The sequence below is a fragment of the Dermacentor andersoni genome, chromosome 5 (genome assembly GCF_023375885.2).
Source record: "Dermacentor andersoni chromosome 5, qqDerAnde1_hic_scaffold, whole genome shotgun sequence".
In the NCBI taxonomy this organism is placed as follows: domain Eukaryota; kingdom Metazoa; phylum Arthropoda; class Arachnida; order Ixodida; family Ixodidae; genus Dermacentor; species Dermacentor andersoni.
This window is the reverse complement of record NC_092818.1, coordinates 10,538,940-10,558,038: the sequence shown is the minus strand read 5'-3', so window position 1 is coordinate 10,558,038 and position 19,099 is coordinate 10,538,940. Positions and strand designations below refer to the sequence as shown.

The 19,099-nt window shown below is 46.9% G+C and overlaps 1 protein-coding gene across 1 annotated transcript in view; it reads right to left on the bottom strand.

Moving 5' to 3' along the window:
• pyd (zonula occludens-like protein polychaetoid) overlaps window positions 1-3,216 on the bottom strand; it is a 298,483-nt gene extending 295,267 nt beyond the window's left edge. The window contains exon 1 of the mRNA XM_055070109.2: window positions 3,131-3,216. Coding sequence (XP_054926084.1) covers window positions 3,131-3,157 — 27 coding nt within the window. The 5' untranslated portion in view covers window positions 3,158-3,216. The remainder of the gene's footprint in view (window positions 1-3,130) is intronic.
• Between the last annotated feature and the right edge of the window lie 15,883 nt (window positions 3,217-19,099).

The window sequence follows — 19,099 nt, the reverse complement described above, 5'->3', positions numbered from 1 at the left end:
CTTGGTGTCCTTTTTGATGAGAGTGCGCAAAAGTAGCGTCTTTTCTGCCAGATTCTGAATGTATTTCCCAAAGTAATTGGCAACACCTAACATTCTGTGCACTGCAGCTTTGTCCGTTGGTTGCGACATTTCTTAAAGGGACATGCTCAGTGTGGCATTTGGCCTTATTCCGTCTCGGCTGATGGCATCACCCAAAAAGTCTTCAGTAAGCCCGAACTTGCACTTGCTTGCGTTAAAAGTTAAGCCAATGTTTTTTGCCAGTTGCAATACATTCCGAAGGCGTGTGTCATGTTCTTCTTTAGTGACGCCCCAGACAAGAACGTCATCTACATATACACGCACCCCCGGAGCCCTGTCAAAAATTTCGCTCAATGTCTTTTGAAAGACTTCAGGAGCTGAGGCGATACCGAAGGGCAGCCTCAGAAAGCGGTAGCGACCGAAGGGCATGCCGAATGTGCATATTTTTGATGTGGCGTCATCCAAAAGAATTTGGTAGAAACCTGAATTCGCATCGAGGCGGGAAAAATATTGAGCGCCGGCGAGCTCAGCCTGAATGTCTTCACGTTTAGGCACGTGATAGTGCTCACGTTTCAGGCATTCATTGATATGCCTAGGATCAGTGCATAAACGTAGTGTGCCGTCCTTTTTACGTACAATAACAAGCGGGCTCACCCAGTCCGTTGGTTCTGTCACTTTCGCGATGATGGCGCCCCGTTCCATGCGGTCCAGCTCCTCCCGCAGTGGTTCTTGTAATGACAAGGGTACGCGCCGCGCTGCCTTGACTACAGGTATCGAACCAGTGGGTAACACCATCCGATACTGGCGGGAAACACAGCCTGTTCCTTGAAAGAGTTGAGGAAATTCCTGCAGTATTCCGTCGGCAGCGCTTGCGTTTACTGCATCCACCGACCTCGCGACCAGTCCGAGCGCCTCACTTGCAGATAGTCCTAGTATTGCCTGGTTGCCTTTTTTGACTATGAAGAAGTCGAAACTCCGAGCTTGATCTTTTATGGAGACTGGTAACGACGCAACACCGAAGTGTCTGATGGCGTCCCCGCTATATGACCGCAGAATGGAACTGCTCGGCTTCAAACTTTGCATCCCTTTGCACTTCCGATAGGCCGAGTAAGGCAGTAAGTTAGCTTGGGAGCCTGTGTCTACTTTCAAGAAGGCATCCTGGCCGGCCACTTTAGCGTTTACGATCCAGTCCGTCGAGTTTCTCACACTGCAAGTTTTTACATCAAGGATGTCGAAAGTGTCCTGCACGTTGACCACTTCGCCTACTGCAGACCCTTTCTTGCAACACGCTGCTAAACGATTGGCGCCACCACATACAAAACACGTCTTCCCGAACGCCGGACACCTACTACGTTCATGCGAGCGGTTGCATTTTATGCATTTAAACGGACGCTTCTTTACCGACGCGACCTGTTTTTCTGCCTGAGCCCATGCCTCGTTCTGCTGGCTGGACAGTTCAGCAGCTTTGAAGATTTGTTCTGTCTTGGCTAGCGTCAGGTCCTTTACTTTGATGAGCTTCTCCCGCAACTTGGGGTTATGTACACCGAATACAACCTGGTCGCGGATCATTGACTCGGTTAATTCAGCCAAGTTGCAGCTTCGGGACAGCTTTCGCAAGTCGCGCAGGAAATGCTCAAAGGGCTCCGCTTCGTCCTGGGTTCTTGACCGGAAAATGTACCTCTCGTAGACTTCGTTTTGCTGTTCTTCACAGTACTCTTTAAACTTCCGCACGACCGTCGTGTAATCATGCTTGCGTTCCGCCTCCAGAAAGGTGAAGTTGTTAAAAACCTCAAGTGCATCGTCGCCACCAACACTCAGCAGCAGCGCAGCCTTGACAGCTTCTGACCTTGGTTCTTTCGTAGATGCTGTCGCTTGTAGGAACAGTTCGAACTTCTGGATGAACAGGTTCCAATTCTTCGCGATGTTGTCGGATGATCCGGAATGTTGCAGATGCTCCGGTGGCTTGACTAGCTCCATTGCTCTGAATGGTTACGTTCATCCAGCGATCCCACTGCGGACACCATGTATCGTTTGGACGGAATCCAAGAATGAAAAGAACGTTTATTCAGGAAACACCCAGGGTATATATAGTCGTCGGCATTCACAGGCACGTGTTGCCGTAATCTTCGTGCTGTCAGTCAGTTCAGGCCGATACGTGCGATGCATGCGTAGTCTGCACGATACACCATGTATGCTCGGCCCTTATGTAATACCCGAGCCTTTAGGGGTTCACCAATTATGATAATGATGATGATAACATATGCAGCCGGAGGAAACGAGTTAGTTTAGGTTCTTCTAGTCGCTGCGAAGCACAAACAATAACAACACCACCCCATGTACACACGCGTACCCCCCCCCTCTCTTTTTTAAAATTCCTCACAAGCGCTAAAATATTCAAGGTTACACAATATACGCAGTACACGAGCCAACAAAATATTCATTCGGTTGTTTGTCCTTGCGCCCAACCCCGTCTGTATTGTGTGTGTACTGAAACAAACCGTCTTTGGACAGTACTCCGCTCCAACACATCCTGTATACAGTAAACGAGGTAGGCATAAAAGATAACTCTGGAGAATGACGTAGATTGGAAGCAACTGCGATCACACGCAGAGATGGCACACATTTGAAGGAAGTCATTCGTCAATTAAATGGCGCATCGGTGCTCACGGAGTCGAACCGGGTGAAAACTACTGTCTTTGCAGGTGCGTGTATTGATATCACTGCTTGAAATACGGGGTTAATAATCACAATAACGATGGAAACAGAGTCTTAAAGACCCCGTTTCTAACGCAGCCTTGCGTGTTATACGTCAGAGAGCAAGGAAGAAGAAAAAGGGCTTCTTTTCCAAGTATGGCTATATCAAATACACGTGTTCTAATCGTTCCCTTGCTAACCATCGTGTCTGTCAATATATCGAGAGGCTACGTTCAAGAGATTCACGAAACGAAACGAAGAACCTCCCTCGGGTGCTACCAGTGCACAGCATCGTATCTCGGAGGCCTGCCGACGATCATGCGGGCCGCGCTGACCGGCTGGCGTTTTTCCTGTTTTCGGTTGAAGTTTCTAGACTAGTGCGACGAGTTTGTCGCATCAGTGGCCGGTCGCTACTCACCCTGTGCAGCCTGGATCGGCGAGCCATGCCGCCCGTCAGTGCAGCGTCGCGTCGCAGCCGGTTGTGCTCCTGCTCGCGACAACAGCGACATCCGACACGACACGCCTCCTCGTCGACGAGAAGCGGCGTCTCGCAAGGGGCCGTGTTCACGTCGCGTGCTGCCACCTTGCATCGCTCGGTTCGCTGGCCACGAGCGCCACCCGCGGGCCCTTCTCGTCGGCGAACGCTGGGCGCCTCGTAGCTGAAAACGGGGCCATGCTGCCCTCTCTGATGTCGTCGCTCGCTGTCCTGGTACGAAATAAACATAAAAAAAAGGCGGGGCCGAAATCACGTGCCTACTGTGCGATAGCGGGCATGAAACAAATTAAAATTACATAAAATGGATCTTTAGGTAAAACCCAAAGCACAAAATGTTTGAAAAAAGCCCTAGGAAAACTTACTCGCTCTGCTCTGTCCGCGGGTAAGGGACAATGGCATCGCATAAAGGGCGTTTATTGAATTTACCGGTGAAGAGATTCAGGCATTGCTTCTTCGCCTTTTTCTTGCTGTGCCTTGGATATTAGAGAATCCTCATGGCACGACCAATGAACAATTATGAACCAACCGCGGGTTCTGACGATATGTGAAAAAGAATAAACATGGTAAAATGTTCTGTGTGCGAGTGATGGCTACCCATAAAAAGAAAGGAGATAAGAGAGAGAGAGAGAGAGAGTGAACTTTAATGAGCACCAGCAGTTCAGTCGGCTGGGCCTAGGCCTCCCACGATGGGACCTCGAGGTCTTGCCTCTTCGCCGCTTCGTAGGCCTGCTGGGTCGCCCAGAGTTGGTCGTCTAGATGGGATCTGCGCAGGGCGGCGTGCCATCTCGACGAGAGGGTCACGGGATTAAGGTCTTGGAATTGATGTTTGCACTCCCATAGCATGTGGGGCAGTGTTGCCGATTCAGTTTTACAGACCTTGCACGTCTGGCTCGGGTAGATGTCGGGGTATATAGTGTGATAGCGTGAGGGAGGGGTATGTATTCGTCTGTAACAGGCGAAGGGTGGTTGCCTGTGCCCTGTTTAACTTGTGGTGAGGGGTGGGGAAGGTTCTTCGTGCGAGGTAAAATGACTTCACAAGGTCGTTGTATCTTGTAAGGCGGTCGCGTCCTGCGGGTGCACCTGCACCGTCTCCGGCACGGTTGACTAGTCCTCGTGCTACGGAGTGTGTAACCTCGTTGAGGTTGGTGAGGTGCGGTTGGACAACGCCGGCGTGTGCTGGGATCCAGACGAGGGCGATTTGATTTTCAGACGAATGCGGAGCTTGTCGTAAGATACGGAGTGATTGATGAGAAATACGACCTTTGATGTAGTTGTTGATTGCTGCGCGAGAACCACTCAGTATGGTGTGACAGGCTGGGTCAAGAGTGGCCAGGGCCATGGCCACTTCCTCGGCCAAATCTCGGCATTTTTGGTAATGATGCTGGCAGCATGTCGGAGCAAGCCGCCTGCTGTGGTAACCGCCGCAAAGCGCCGTCCATCTTGGTACTCAGCTGCGTCGACGAAGGTGACGTCCGCGGTGTTGGCATAAGCTTTGATGAGTGAGGTAGCTCGTGCCTTCCTGCGTTCTTTGTTGCAGTCTGGGTGCATGTTTTTCGGAATAGGGTCGGCGTGTATCCATTGCTGAATGTCGCGTGGTATTGGGTGTTTGTCTCCATGTTGACGGTGGTAGGTTATATTAAGCTTGTTTAGAATGCTGCGGCCCGTTTCCGTGAGGGTAAGCCGCTCTAGTTGAGATCGACGTTGGGCTTCGATTAACTCGTCTAGCGTGTGGTGGATGCCTAATTGTAGTAGAAGTTCCGTGCTAGTGTGGTTGGGTAGTCCTAAGTCCTGCTTATAGGCTCCTCTGATGATGATGTCCAGTTTAGTCTTTTCAGCTTTGCACCAGTCGAGAAAGGGCGCAACGTAAGTAATGTGACAGACGATAAAAGATTGGACAATGCGGATGAGGCTTTCTTCCTTCAGACCCTCTCACCGGTTGGTCACTCGTTTCAGCAGTCTGGATGTATTAGCGGTCTGTCGAAGGATCTTGGAGATAGCCGTAGAGTTAGCTCCGTTGGCTTCTATGGTCATACCAAGAACGCGGATGCTAGGGACCACGGGTATAGGTATGCCATCCCTCAGGTTGAGCTTTATTTCCTCGTATTGGCGTTTATTCGTGGAGCCCCGCGGGGGGCGTCCACATAGTGTGGGGCGGTATAGGAAAGGCTCCGACTTTTCAGAGGAACAGCGGAGTCCCGTGCCTTCAAGATAATTTTCTACGACGTCAATGGCGTCTTGTAGGGCAGTTTCGATTTGGCCGTCACTGCCCTTTGCAGCCCAGAATGTAATGTCATCGGCGTATATGGTGTGTTCAATGCCGTCGAGTTTTTGTAGTTCTTGTGCTAATCCGAGCATAACCAGATTGAACAGTATTACGGAAATGACAGAGCCCTGCGGCGTGCCCGTGCTGCCGAGGGAGAGTTCCTCCGACCGAATGTCTCCGACCGACAGGAAGGCCTTTCGATTTGATAGAAAGTCTCTTACGTAATTGTAAGTGCGTTCTGCACTTACACTTACAAGGAGACAAGGGAAACTTATTTTTCTATAAGCGTTGTCCTAAAGCACTGAAAGGTGTGCCCAGTGCTAGTGATATGTCTTGATAGTGGCAAATGAAGGATTGAATGCACATGCCCCTTACAGTCATTAAAACGAGGCCGAAATGCAGTTTGGATTTGACCGATCTACTGCCCTACTGAGCAATTTGAGATATCGCGGTTTCTTCGCAACCTGTCAGACTCGAACATTTTGTACCGCCTTGTCATTAGTCACTGAATCTTTTTAACGAAATGATTTCATTACTTGCCTAGAAACTCATTTCACCTTAGCTCTCTCATACGTGTTGCTTACACTCCATTGCTCGACTGCTTTGCGTTCCGGTAGCAAGCTTGTGTGTTGCTTAGACTTGTAGGCGATGTTTCGTTATCAGCTACAAAATTCACCTTTAACGACGATGTTTTTAGCATGTATAGAATGGGAGTGGCATTGTTAGTCCTCATCTGAACGTTACAAAAGCTCACAGGAAGATGTAGGCTGCAAATGATGAGTGCTGGTCGAAAATGGAACCATTGCTGTAGCCAACGTTTCGGCAACGGGATTCGTCTTCATCAGGGCAGCGACTGCTGTCCCTAGCAGCGTTCTTATGTACTCATAGCTCACTCTCCCCCACCCTAAATTGGGGAGCACGAAGTACCCTTGTCGGTACCGACACATCCACCTTGAAATCACCGACAACAGGGGTAATGTCATGAACCTTGCAAAGGTTCATGCAAGCTAATTCATGCAAAGTCAGTAGCCATGAACCTTGCGGGACTATGAGTGATCGCATTTTTTGCTTACTTACGGGGGTATGAGCCATTGATCAGGGGACTATGAGCCATTGCTCACGGTGGTATGAGCCATTGAAGAAGACAGTTTTCGACACGCTGTTTCGTATAAGCTGTGTGCGTGATTAGAAAGAATTTAGGCACTGTTCACTTCACTTTGCTGAGTGCTTGTAGTCGTTGCCTTACGGGACTATGAGCCATTGTATTTTTTGCTTGCGTACGGTTGTATGAATGCTTACGGGGTTATGAGCCATTGATGATGATAGTTTCTGTTCACGGAGAATAAAAATGCATGGTGTTAAGAACGGCCCGCTGAGGTGCAAGTTTTGCCAGGCAGTTGCGACAGCGGCGTCGACTTTTCCTGGAAAGCCACCGTCATACTCTAGTCACACGGCGTCACTAAGTCTACTGTGTACCAAGGACAATGCGCCGCGTCCGCCACTCTGCGTGGCGGGATTGCCGAGATGAGTTCGACGAACCAGGCTTTGTGACGGAACACGCCACCGCCGACCCGGTCTGCTGTGAGCAAGGGAGGTCCCGAGGGAACGTAGTTGGAGGCCCCTTCCCACGCACTGTTCCTGAAGTAAGCCCCGAGTTCTGCGAAGACCGTCTGGCCTCGGTGGGGTCCGTGAAACCGGTGCGGTAGTGTGTGTGTAAGCCCTCCCGCAAAGAGGCGGCTCGTCTACTGGTCGAACGTTTCCCTCACCTAGGGATCGAGGGAGGACCGAGTGTTTATAAACCGCCGTTGTGCGGCTGCTCAGGGTACTTTCTCTCGCAGCCATGCTAGACTGATGAACTGCAACTTCCTTATGTAGATACTCTAAATAAACCCATATTCCTTGCTCTCGATGAGAAGCAGTCTTTCCCTTCAACAACATCCTGAGCGTGGATAAACTAGTTGACGGCGGCATGGGCCAGCTACCATCTAATTCATGCCCGACTGCAATCTTGACAACTGGTTACGAGCGGGAAGATTGACCTCCCAATCCTCACAACTGGCTGACAGCGGTGAGACGGACTTTGCGACGTGGTGCTGTGTCTGCGGTGAGTGCTTGGTTCTTGCTTTGACTCTCTAGGCTTCATTTTGTGGTTGTTCTGTTTAGAACAGTAGGGAAGCTAGCTAGATTGTTGATTGTTAGCTAATTTGTGTTTTTCAAGGTAGGTTTAGCGAGCAGGACCAAGGCAGTAAAGCAGCAATCATGGAGTTAAGGACACTGCTGAGAGACGAATTGCTGATTGTTGGTGAGGAACTGGGCCTAGATGTGCGCAAGGAAATGCTAAAATCGGAATTATGGGAGCTAATTTCCGAACAGGGCAGTGAGGAAGAAATTGAAATGGGATTGGAACTTCTAAAAAGAAGAAAGATGAACGGGACAGAGAGAGAGAGAGAGAGAGGAACGCGATAAAGATCGCGAGTTAAGAAAAATGCAACTTGAAAGCAAACGTTTGGAGTTGCCTCAAGGAAGTGAAGGGGCTCTGGGACGATCAAGTGAGGCAGAATCATACCGCATGGACAGGCTATTAAAGCAATTTGAGGTCGCGACCGACATAAGCTTGTTCCTACGCAATTTTGAAAGGACTTGCGAGAAGATTAACTTCGGTCCGAGTACATGGCCACAGCGGTTGCTGTATATGTTGCCGTGTGAGGCGGCGGGAGTAATCGCCAGACTCAGTGCACAGGATGCATATGATTATGTGAAAGTTAAGGCTAGTCTCCTGAAGAAATACCGCCTTTCAGCCAAAGCTTTTCGGCAAAGCTTTAGGAGCACAGGCAAGAAAGATAGCGAGGGGTATCCGGAGCTTGCATACAGCTTAAAGGCAAACCTAGTCGAGTGGCTGAAAAGCGCGGAAGCGTACGAGAGCAGAGACAGGATCATTGAATGCATGTGTCTAGAGCAGTTTTACAAAAGCATCCCACCATCTGTGAAGCTGTGGATGTAAGACATAGGAAATGTTAACGCTTTGGAAAGGGAGGCGGGTTTGGACAAAGAGTACGCAACGCGTAGAAAGCTGAACGCCGATGGTGGTAATTGGGACGGTCGAAATGGACCGCTGAAACCATTTCCATTCAAAAGGGGTTCGCAGACTAGACGATTTAAGCCTGTAGACGTGGAGGAAAAGACCGCAGAAAAGTGCGAGGAGAAACCTAACGGGGAAACCGTACAAAAAGAACATAAAAGAAAATTCGAACCTTTTAGACCGATCCGAGGAATTAGAGGGCAGTAAATGGGATATAATAGGGCTCAGTGAAGTTAGGAGGCCAAAAGAAGCATATACAGTGCTAAAAAGCGGGCACGTCCTGCCCTACCGGGGCTTAGCGGAGAGAAGAGAGCTAGCAGTCGGATTCCTGATTAATAAGAATAAAGCTGGTAACATACAGGAATTCTATAGCATTAACGAGAGGGTGGCAGGTCTTGTTGTGAAACTTAATAAGAGGTACAAAATGAAGATTGTACAGGTCTACGTCCCTACATCCAGTCATGATGACCAGGAAGTCGAAAGCTTCTATGAAGACGTGGAATCGGCGATGGGTGGAGTGAAAACTAAATACAGTATACTAATGGGCGACTTTAATGCCAAGGTAGGCAAGAAGCAGGCTGGAGACAAGGCAGTGGGGGAATATGGCATAGGCACTAGGAATAGCAGGGGAGAGTTATTAGTAGAATTTGCGGAACAGAATAATATGAGGATAATGAATACCTTCTTCCGCAAGCGGGATAGACGCAAGTGGACGTGGAGGAGCCGGAACGGCGAGACTAGAAATGAAATAGACTTCATACTCTGCGCTAACCCTGGCACCATACAAGATGTGGACGTGCTCAGCACGGTGCGTTGCAGAGACCACAGGATGGCAACAACTCGAATTAGCCTAGACCTGAGGAGAAAACGGAAGAAACTGGTACATAACAAGCCGATCAATGAGTTAGCGGTAGGAGGGAAAATAGAGGAATTCCAGATCAAGCTACAGAACAGGTATTCGGCTTTAACTCAGGAAGAGGACCTTAGTGTTGAAGCAATGAGCGACAGTCTTGTGGGCATCATTAAGGAGTGTGCAATGGAAGTCGGTGGTAACTCCATTAGGCAGGATACCAGCAAACTATCGCAGGAGACGAAAGATCTGATCAAGAAACGCCAATGTATGAAAGCCTCTAACCCTACAGATAGAATTAGAACTCACAGAACTTTCGAAGTTAATCAACAAGCGTAAGACAGCTGACATAAGGAAGTATAATATAGGTAGAATTGAACATGCTCTCAGGAACGGAGGAAGCCTAAAAACAGTGAATAAGAAACTAGGAATTGGCAAGAATCAGATGTATGCGTTAAGAGACAAAGCCGGCAATATCATTACTAATATGGATGAGATAGTTGAAGTGGCTGAGGAGTTCTATAGAGATTTATACAGAACCAGTGGCACCCACGACGATAATGGAAGAGAAAATAGTCTAGAGGAATTCGAAATCCCAAAGTTAACGACGGAAGAAGTAAAGAAAGCCTTGGGAGATATGCAAAGGGGGAAGGCAGCTGGGGAGGATCAGGTAACAGCAGATTTGTTTAAGGATGGTGGACAGATTGTTCTAGAGAAACTGGCCACCCTGTATACGCAATGCCTCATGACCTCGAACGTACCGGAATCTTGGAAGAACGCTAACATAATCCTAATTTATAAGAAAGGAGACGCCAAAGACTTGAAAAATTATAGACCGATCAGCTTACTGTCCGTTGCCTACAAACTATTTACTAAGGTAATCGCAAATAGAATCAGGAGCACCTTAGACTTCTGTCAAGCAAAGGACCAGGCAGGATTCCGTAAAGGCTACTCAAGAATAGATCATATTCACACTATCAATCAGGTGATAGGGAAATGTGCGGAATATAAGCAACCCTTATATAAAGCTTTCATTGATTACGAGAAAGCGTTTGATTCTGTCGAAACCTCAGCAGTCCTGGAGGCATTACGAAATCAGGGTGTAGACGAGCCGTACGTAAAAATACTGAAAGATATCTATAGCGGCTCCACAGCCACCGTAGTCCTCAATAAAGCAAGCAACAAAATCCCAATAAAGAAAGGCGTCAGGCAGGGAGATACGATCTCTCCAATGCTATTCACAGCGTGTTTACAGGAGGTATTCAGAGACCTGGATTGGGAAGAATTGGGGATAAAAGTTAATGGAGAATACCTTAGTAGCTTGCGATTCGCTGATGATATTGCCTTGCTTAGTAACTCAGGGGACCAATTGCAATGCATGCTCACTGACCTGAAGAGGCAAAGCAGAAGAGTGGGTCTAAAAATTAATCTGCAGAAAACTAAAGTAATGTTGAACAGTCTCGGAAGAGAACAGCAGTTTACAATAGGTAGTGCCCCACTGCAGGGCAAAGGCCTCTTCCGTACTTCTCCAACAACCCCGGTCATGTACTAATTCTGGCCATGTTGTCCCTGCAAACTTCTTAATTTCATCCGCCCACCTAATTTCTTGCCGCCCGCTGCTACGCTTCCCTTCCCTTGGAATCCAGTCCGTAACCCTTAATGACCATCGGTTATCTTCCCACCTCATTACATGCCCTGCCCATGCCCCCATTTCTTTTTCTTAATTTCAACTAAAATGTCAATAACTCGCGTTTGTTCCCTCACCAAATCAGCTCTTTTCTTATCCCTTAACGTTACACCCATCATTCTTCTTTCCATAGCTCGTTGCGTCGTCCACAATTTGAGTAGAACCCTTTTCGTAAGCCTCCAGGTTTCTGCCCCGTATGTGAGTACTGGTAAGACACAGCTATTATACACTTTTCTCTTGAGGTATAATGGCAACCTGCTGTTCATGATCTGAGAATGCCTGCCAAACGCACCCCAGCCCATTCTTATTCTGATTATTTCCGTCTCATGATCCGGATCTGCCGTCACTACCTGCCCGAAGTAGATGTATTCCCTTACCACTTCCAGTGCCTCGCTACCTATTGTAAATTGCTTTTCTCTTCCGAGACTGTGAAACATTACTGTAGTTTTCTGCAGATTAATTTTTAGACCCACTCTTCGGCTTTGCCTCTCCAGGTCAGTGAGCATGCATTGCAATTGGTCCCCTGAGTTACCAAGCAAGGCAATATCATCAGCGAATCGCAAGTTAGTAAGGTATTCTCCATTAACTTTTATCCCCAATTCTTCCCTGTCCTGGTCTCTGAATACCTCCTGTAAACACGCTGTGAATAGCATTGGAGAGATCGTATCTCCCTGCATGACATCTTTCTTTATTGGGATTTTGTTGCTTTCTTTATGGAGGACTACGGTGGCTGTGGAGCCTCTATAGATATTTTTCAGTATTTTCACATGCGGCTCGTCTACACTCTGATTCCGTAATGCCTCCATGACTGTTGAGGTTTCCACAGAATCAAATGCTTTCTCGTAATCAATGAAAGCTATATATAAAGGTTGGTTATATTCCGCACATTTCTCTATCACCTGAATGATAGTGTGAATATGATCTATTGTTGAGTACCCTTTACGGAATCCTGCCTGGTCCTTTGCTTGACAGAAGTCTAAGGTGTTCCTGATTCTATTTGCGATTACCTTGGTATATAGTTTGTAGGCAACTGACAGTAAGGTAATCGGTCTATAATTTTTCAAGTCTTTAGCGTCCCCTTTCTTATGGATTAGGATTATGTTAGCGTTCTTCCAAGATTCCGGCACGCTCGAGGTCATGAGGCATTGCGTATGCAGGGTGGCCAGTTTCTCTAGAACGATCTGCCCACCATCCTTCAACAAATCTGCGGTTACCTGATCCTCCCCAGCTGCCTTCCCCCTTTGCATATCTCCCAAGGGTTTCTTTGCTTCTTCCGGCGTTACCTGTGGGATTTCGAATTCCTCTAGACTATTTTCTCTTCCATTATCGTCGTGGGTGCCACTGGTACTGTATAAATCTATATAGAACTCCTCAGCCACTTGAACTATCTCATCGATATTAGTAATGATATTGCCGGCTTTGTCTCTTAACGGATACATCTGATTCTTGCCAATTCCTAGTTTTTTCACTGCTTTTAGGCTTCCTCGGGTCCTGAGAGCATGTTCAATTCTATCCATATTATACTTCCTTATGTCAGCTGTCTTACGCTTGTTGGTTCGAAAGTTCTGCCAGTTCTATTCTAGCTGTAGGGTTAGAGGCTTTCATACATTGGCGTTTCTTGATCAGATCTTTCATCTCCTGCGATAGTTTACTGGTATCCTGCCTAATGGAGTTACCACCGACTTCCATTGCACACTCCTTAATGATGCCCACAAGATTGTCGTTCATTGGTTCAACACTTAGGTCCTCTTCCTGAGTTAGAGCCGAATACCGGTTCTGTAGCTTGATCTGGAATTCCTCTATTTTCCCTCTTACCGCTAACTCATTGATCGCCTTCTTATCTACCAGTTTCTTCCGTTCCCTCGTCAGGTCTAGGCTAATTCGAGTTCTTACCATCCTGTGGTCACTGCAGCGCACCTTGCCGAGCACGTCCACATCTTGTATGATGCCAGGGTTAGCGCTGAGTATGAAGCCTATTTCATTTCTAGTCTCGCCGTTCAGGCTCCTCCACGTGCACTTTCGGCTATCCCGCTTACGGAAGAAGGTATTCATTATCCTCATATTATTCTGTTCCGCAAACTCTACTAATAACTATCCCCTGCTATTCCTAGTGCCTATGCCATATTCCCCCACTGCCTTGTCTGCAGCCTGTTTCTTGCCAACCTTGGCATTAAAGTCGCCCATTAGTTTAGTGTATTTTGTTTTCACTCTACCCATCGCCGATTCCACGTCTTCATAGAAGCTTTCGACTTCCTGGTCATCATGACTGGATTTAGGGGCGTAGACCTGTACAACCTTCATTTTGTACCTCTTATTAAATTTCACAAGACCTGCCACCCTCTCGTTACTGGTATAGAATTCCTGTATGTTACCAGCTATATTCTTATTAATCAGGAATCCGACTCCTATTTCTCGTCTCTCCGCTAAGCCCCGGTAACACAGGACGTGCCAGCATTTTAGCACTGTATATGCTTCTTTTGGCCTCCTAACTTCACTGAGCCCTATTATATCCCATTTACTGCCCTCTAATTCCTCCAATAGCACTGCTAGACTCGCCTCACTAGATAACGTTCTAGCGTTAAACGTAGCCAGGTTCATATTCCAATGGCGGCCTGTCCGGAGCCAGGGATTCTTAGCACCCTCTGCTGCGTCGCAGGTCTGACCACCGCCGTGGTCATTTGCTTCGCAGCTGCTGGGGACTGAGGGCAGGGGTTTGATTGTTGTTTTCATATAGGAGGTTGTGGCCAAATACTGCACCAGGGTGGCCAATCCTGCTCTGGTGAGGGAGAGCGTTACCGGTTCTGGTCACTGGGATCCTGCCACACTCCAGGCCTGTTTGTGCAATTTTATCAACACGCGGTTTTTTTAAAAAATCCGGTGGAAAATTGCCGGCACCGGAATTCGAACCACGGACCTCTTGCACGCGAGGCGGGCGTACTACCTCTACGCCACCGCTGCACAGACCATGCTGTGTCCGGCTACAAAGTTTCCAGAAGCAATCCCTCTGAAAGAGCTCAGCTCCACCGAAGTAGTAGATGCGCTTTTGACAGTATTTGGACGAGTTGGGTTTCCTGCCGAAATTCAGGCGGATCAAGGGTCAGTATTCACCAGCGCACTGACTTGCACATTCTTGCAAAAGTGCGGGGTAAAGTTGATACACAGTTCCGTCTATCACCCTCAGTCAAACAGTGTAGAGAGGTGGCATTCGGTGCTTAAGCGAGTTTTGCGTGCGCTCTGTTACGAGCACAAGGAGGACTGGGAGAACTGTCTGCCGGCAACTTTGTTTGCTTTGCGAACGGTTTCACATGAGTCTACAGGGTTCTCGCCAGCAGAACTAGTGTATGGGAGGACACTCCGTTCTCCACTGAGAATGTTAAGAGAGATCTGGGAGGAAAGAAAAGAGAGTCCAACAGTGGTTGAATACGTGCTAAATCTGCTGGAACGGCTAAGCGCAACCCAAGAACTAGTCGAACAGAACATGGGAGTAGCTCAAAAGAATGCCAAATTTATTACGACAAGAATGCGAGGCTTCGTACGTTTAACGCCGGAGACCAGGTAATGATACTCAAACCTTCAAGAAAGAACAAGCTTGAAGTTCACTGGGACGGGCCTGTTAAAGTGTTGCACAAGCTTTCAGATACTAACTATGCTCTGAAAATGCCCGGTCGCAAGAAGGAGGTGAGGATATATCACTGCAATTTGATGAAGCCGTATGTAGAACGGAGCGGAGTCGTTAACTATACCATCAAAGAGCAGGATGGCACTAGTAACAAGTTTAAGGAGTATAAGGCGACCTCCAACTCTGGAATCGGCCTAGAAGAAGTAGTAAAACATTCGGTAAGCGCGCACGCTCTTAGACCCGAGCAGCTAAATGAGCTAAAAGGGGCGTTAGGGGAATATCTCGACAGATTCAGGGATTGCCCAGGTAGAACCGAACTAATAACGCAAGAAATAGAGCTGAAATCAACCGAAACCGTAAGATCAAAGCCTCACAGGGTGTCTCCAAGGCAGAAATATGGAGGCAGAGATACAGCGCATGCTAGAGTTGGGAGTTATTGAACCTGCTGAGAGTGACTACACGTCACCGCTAATGCTGGTAGAAACCCCTAGCAAGGACCCTCGGCCATGTGTTGACTACAGGAAGTTAAATGCCGTCACTAGGGATCAGCTGTACGCGATACCCAACATTGAGGAAAGAATTGAAAGAGCGCTGCTAAATACATTTCAACTGTAGATCTCGTGCGGGGGTACTGGCAAGTTCGCCTTTCAAGTGCCAGCCGCTATGCCGCATTCAACTCACCTGTGGGCACTTTTCGCACTCAGCTTCGGGCTGAAGAACGCGGCGTTTAGCTTCTCTAAGTTAATGGATATTGTCCTAAAAGACTTGCAGGAGTTCGCCTTGCCATATCTTGATGATGTAGCAATTTTTTCGGACAGCTGGGAACAACACGTATCGCACCTGAAACAGGTGTTCTCACGGTTGAGGGAAGCCGGCTTAACAATGAAAGCGGAAAAGTGTAGATTTGATTGTTCGTAGGTTACTTATCTGGACAATGTCGGCCAGGGCACGAGACGGCCGGCCGAGCTGAAAATAGCTACGATTGGGGAATTTTCTCAGCCGCGCACGAAAACAGATTTTCGTTCATTTTTGGGACTTGTAGGGTACTATCAACGGTACATTCCGAATTACTCGCAAATGGCAAGTCCATTAACGGATGCCCTCCGAAAGGGAGCACCGTGCAGCGTACACTGGGATAAGGACAAAGAGAACGCTTTCCAAAGTTTGAAAACGCTATTGATTTCTCGTCCTGTGCTTCGCGCACCAGACTACACAAAGGAATTCATAGTTCAATGCGACGAAAGCGACAGAGATATGGGTGTGGTACTTAGTCAGGTCGGTGACGATAACGAGGAGCATCCTATCCTCTATGCCAGCCGTAAACTAACTGTAGAGAGGAAGCATACAGCGCTTCAGAGAAGGAATGCGCTCGTTCAGTTTGGGCCGCCCAGAAGTTCCCTAGTGTTGCTGAACAGGACAATGTCATCTGCAAATCGAAGGTTGCTGAGATATTCACCGTCAGTCATTATTTCTAAGTATTCCCAGTTTAATAGCTTGAATACTTCTTCCAAGAACGTGGTGAATAGCATTGTACAGATTGTGTCTCCTTGTCTGATCCCTTTCTTTACAGGTATCTTCCTACTTGTGTAGAATTAAGGTAGCTGTGGAATCTCTGTGGATATTTTCCAAGATATTTACGTAAGTAGTCTGAACTCCTTTTTTACGTAATGCCTCTATGGCTGTTGGTATATCTAGTGAATCAAATGCCTGTTCGTAATCTATGAATACCATATAGAGAGACTAATTGTACTCTGAGGGTTTCTCGATTACCTGAATCATGACATGGATGAGATCTATTGTAGAGTATCGCTTCCTGAAGCCAGCCTGTTTCCTTGGTTGACTAAAGTCCAGTGTTGCCTTTATTACATTGAAAATTATCTTGGTGAATATTTTATGTAATACTGGGAGTAAGCTAATGGGCCTATAAGTTTTCAATTCTTTAACATCTCCCTTTTTGTGGATTAGTACAATGTTTGCATTCTTCCAGTTTTCTGCGACCCTTAAAGTCGATAGACACTTCGTATGGAGAGCCGCCAGTTTCTCAAGCAATATGTCTCCTCCATCTTTGATTAAATCGACGGTTATTCCATCTTCTCCTGCCGCTTCTCCCAGTTTCGTGTCTTGCAAGGCCCTTTTGAACACATCTCTAGTTATAGGAGGAGTTTCTGTATACTGCTCATTATTGTTTTGAATAGAGCGCTCCTGAGTCGTCTGGGTACTGTAAAGGTCAGTATAGAATCCTTCCGTTGTATTTACTGTATCTTCTAGATTGCTGATAATATTACCCTGCTTATCTCTTAGTGCATACATCTTGGTTTGTCCTATGCCAAGTTTCTTTGTCACTGATTTCAGGCTGCGTCCATTTTTTACGGCTTTTTCAGTCTTTCTCACGTTATAGTTTCGAATATCACTTATTTTCGCCTTGTGGATCAGTTTTGACAGTTCCGCGAATTTTATCACATCTGCTGAGTTGGACACTTTCATTCTTTGTCATTTCTTTGTTAGGTCCTTAGTTACTTGGGAGAGAGAGCTTGCCTACTGGTTGCCTTAGTACCTTGCCTCCCACTTCAATAGCTGCCACTGAAGCAAGCCTAGTTACGGTTTCATTCATTACCTCTATGTCATCATCATCATCCTCTCTTTGTTCTAAGGCTGCATATTTGCTTGCAAGTACCAGCCTAAATTTTTCTGCTTTTACTCTTACTGCTTCTAGAGGTTGGCCTGTTTCTTCTTGACTAATGTAACTTTTTTTCTCTCTTCAAATTGAGGTGAATTCTAGCCCTCAGTAAACTATGATGACTGAACATTACCCTACCTATTGCATATTGCACTATGCTGGGATCGGCAGAAAATGGCAAATCAATTTCATTTATTGTTACGCTTTCATGCCTAAATGTAATACCGTTTCCAATTGTACGTCCGCTCAACTAAGAAGCTTCTGTATTATAAACGGCTGTATTCAGTTATTCGGTGCGCTATCATAAGGACAATGATGAAGCAAATAAAAGAACGGGAGGCCTCACATACACGTAGAGATATTTGTAGATATGCGGCGTTCGTTGAAGAAGAGTGCGGTTGCTTATTGGGCACCCAGTTTTAATGGATTTTAGATATGGCGAGACTGTAAAAAAAAAAAAAAAATGTTTTCCTTGCCTGAATCAAGTTAGCAGATTTACAGGCTACCGCGAAATGGGGCGTTTGTATTGAATGACAGCTAGGAACTTGTTCAGCAAAAATGGATTAGCACCCGCGCGTTAATTCTCTCAGGAACTGTTGCTCCTGGGCGCAACAGCCACGACTCTCCAGCAGCGCAATCATTCGGAATAAGAGTCCTCACTTGCATCGGCCTTAACCTTCAAGACTTCAAAAGTGGTGTTGTGAGTTACATTAGAACGGAAACGGCTATCATTTTAGTAGTGAATGCTGGAGTTGAATACGATCGAAACAGAAAATACCATACGATTAGACTATATATTTCTGCTTCATTTCTCCTGTTGCACGTTGACGGAGATTACTTTGGTAAAGACTTCCCGGTCTCCCCGATTCAGTCTGAGTACACTGGCAATATCTTTTTTCTAACACTGTTGTTCATATTAACGTCCAATAATTGCCTTGATTCCTCTTCTCGGGAAGTCCATTGGTTTACCCGGAGCTGGGGCAGCGTTTAAAAGAAACACGGTTATTCCGGTCGGGAGTTTTCGCTTTTTCAATCAGTGCATTTAGAATATTTGGTAATTTTTGTCTTACATATGTCGTGGATATATATGTTTGTGTACCCTTAGATTTACCTAGAAGTGCATTGGTCATCTACATATCTTCACGCCACACAGTTAACCCTCGTTTATTTAACTATAATATTGTTTTCTTTGATCATTGCCCCTGATCAATATTCCATTAACAAAACGCGCGAGTACAATGATACGATATAATTAAAATAATAAAAGCTTCATGTTGCCGAGGTGGCTTTTGTGGAAAAAATTACGTGTCACTTTTAGCAAACAGTGTTAAAAATAGCAGTTCACCTGGCGTAAACTACAATTGGCATCGGACTACCAGAGTCGAGGGCGCACCAAAGCAAGTAAAGTCATAAAAATTGTACTACACACAATTTCTGCAAGAAAAACTGGGCGTCCGCCAGCATCCGCGCAAAATACGCGCGCTTGCTAGCAGACACAACGACAGCAAAATTGAAGACGCCATGTTGTATAACCCATGCCTCATATACGTATATGTAGCAGAATGGTGTCAATATAAACTTGCAGTTGAAAAGAAAGCACCATAATAAGAGCGTACGTGCGTAACTGAGCTCAGCGCCCGCAGTGCCATTACGTTGAATATGCCGGGAAGCGTATCTCCGCCCCAGCTCAGTTCGTTCGCAGCGCCCTCACACAAT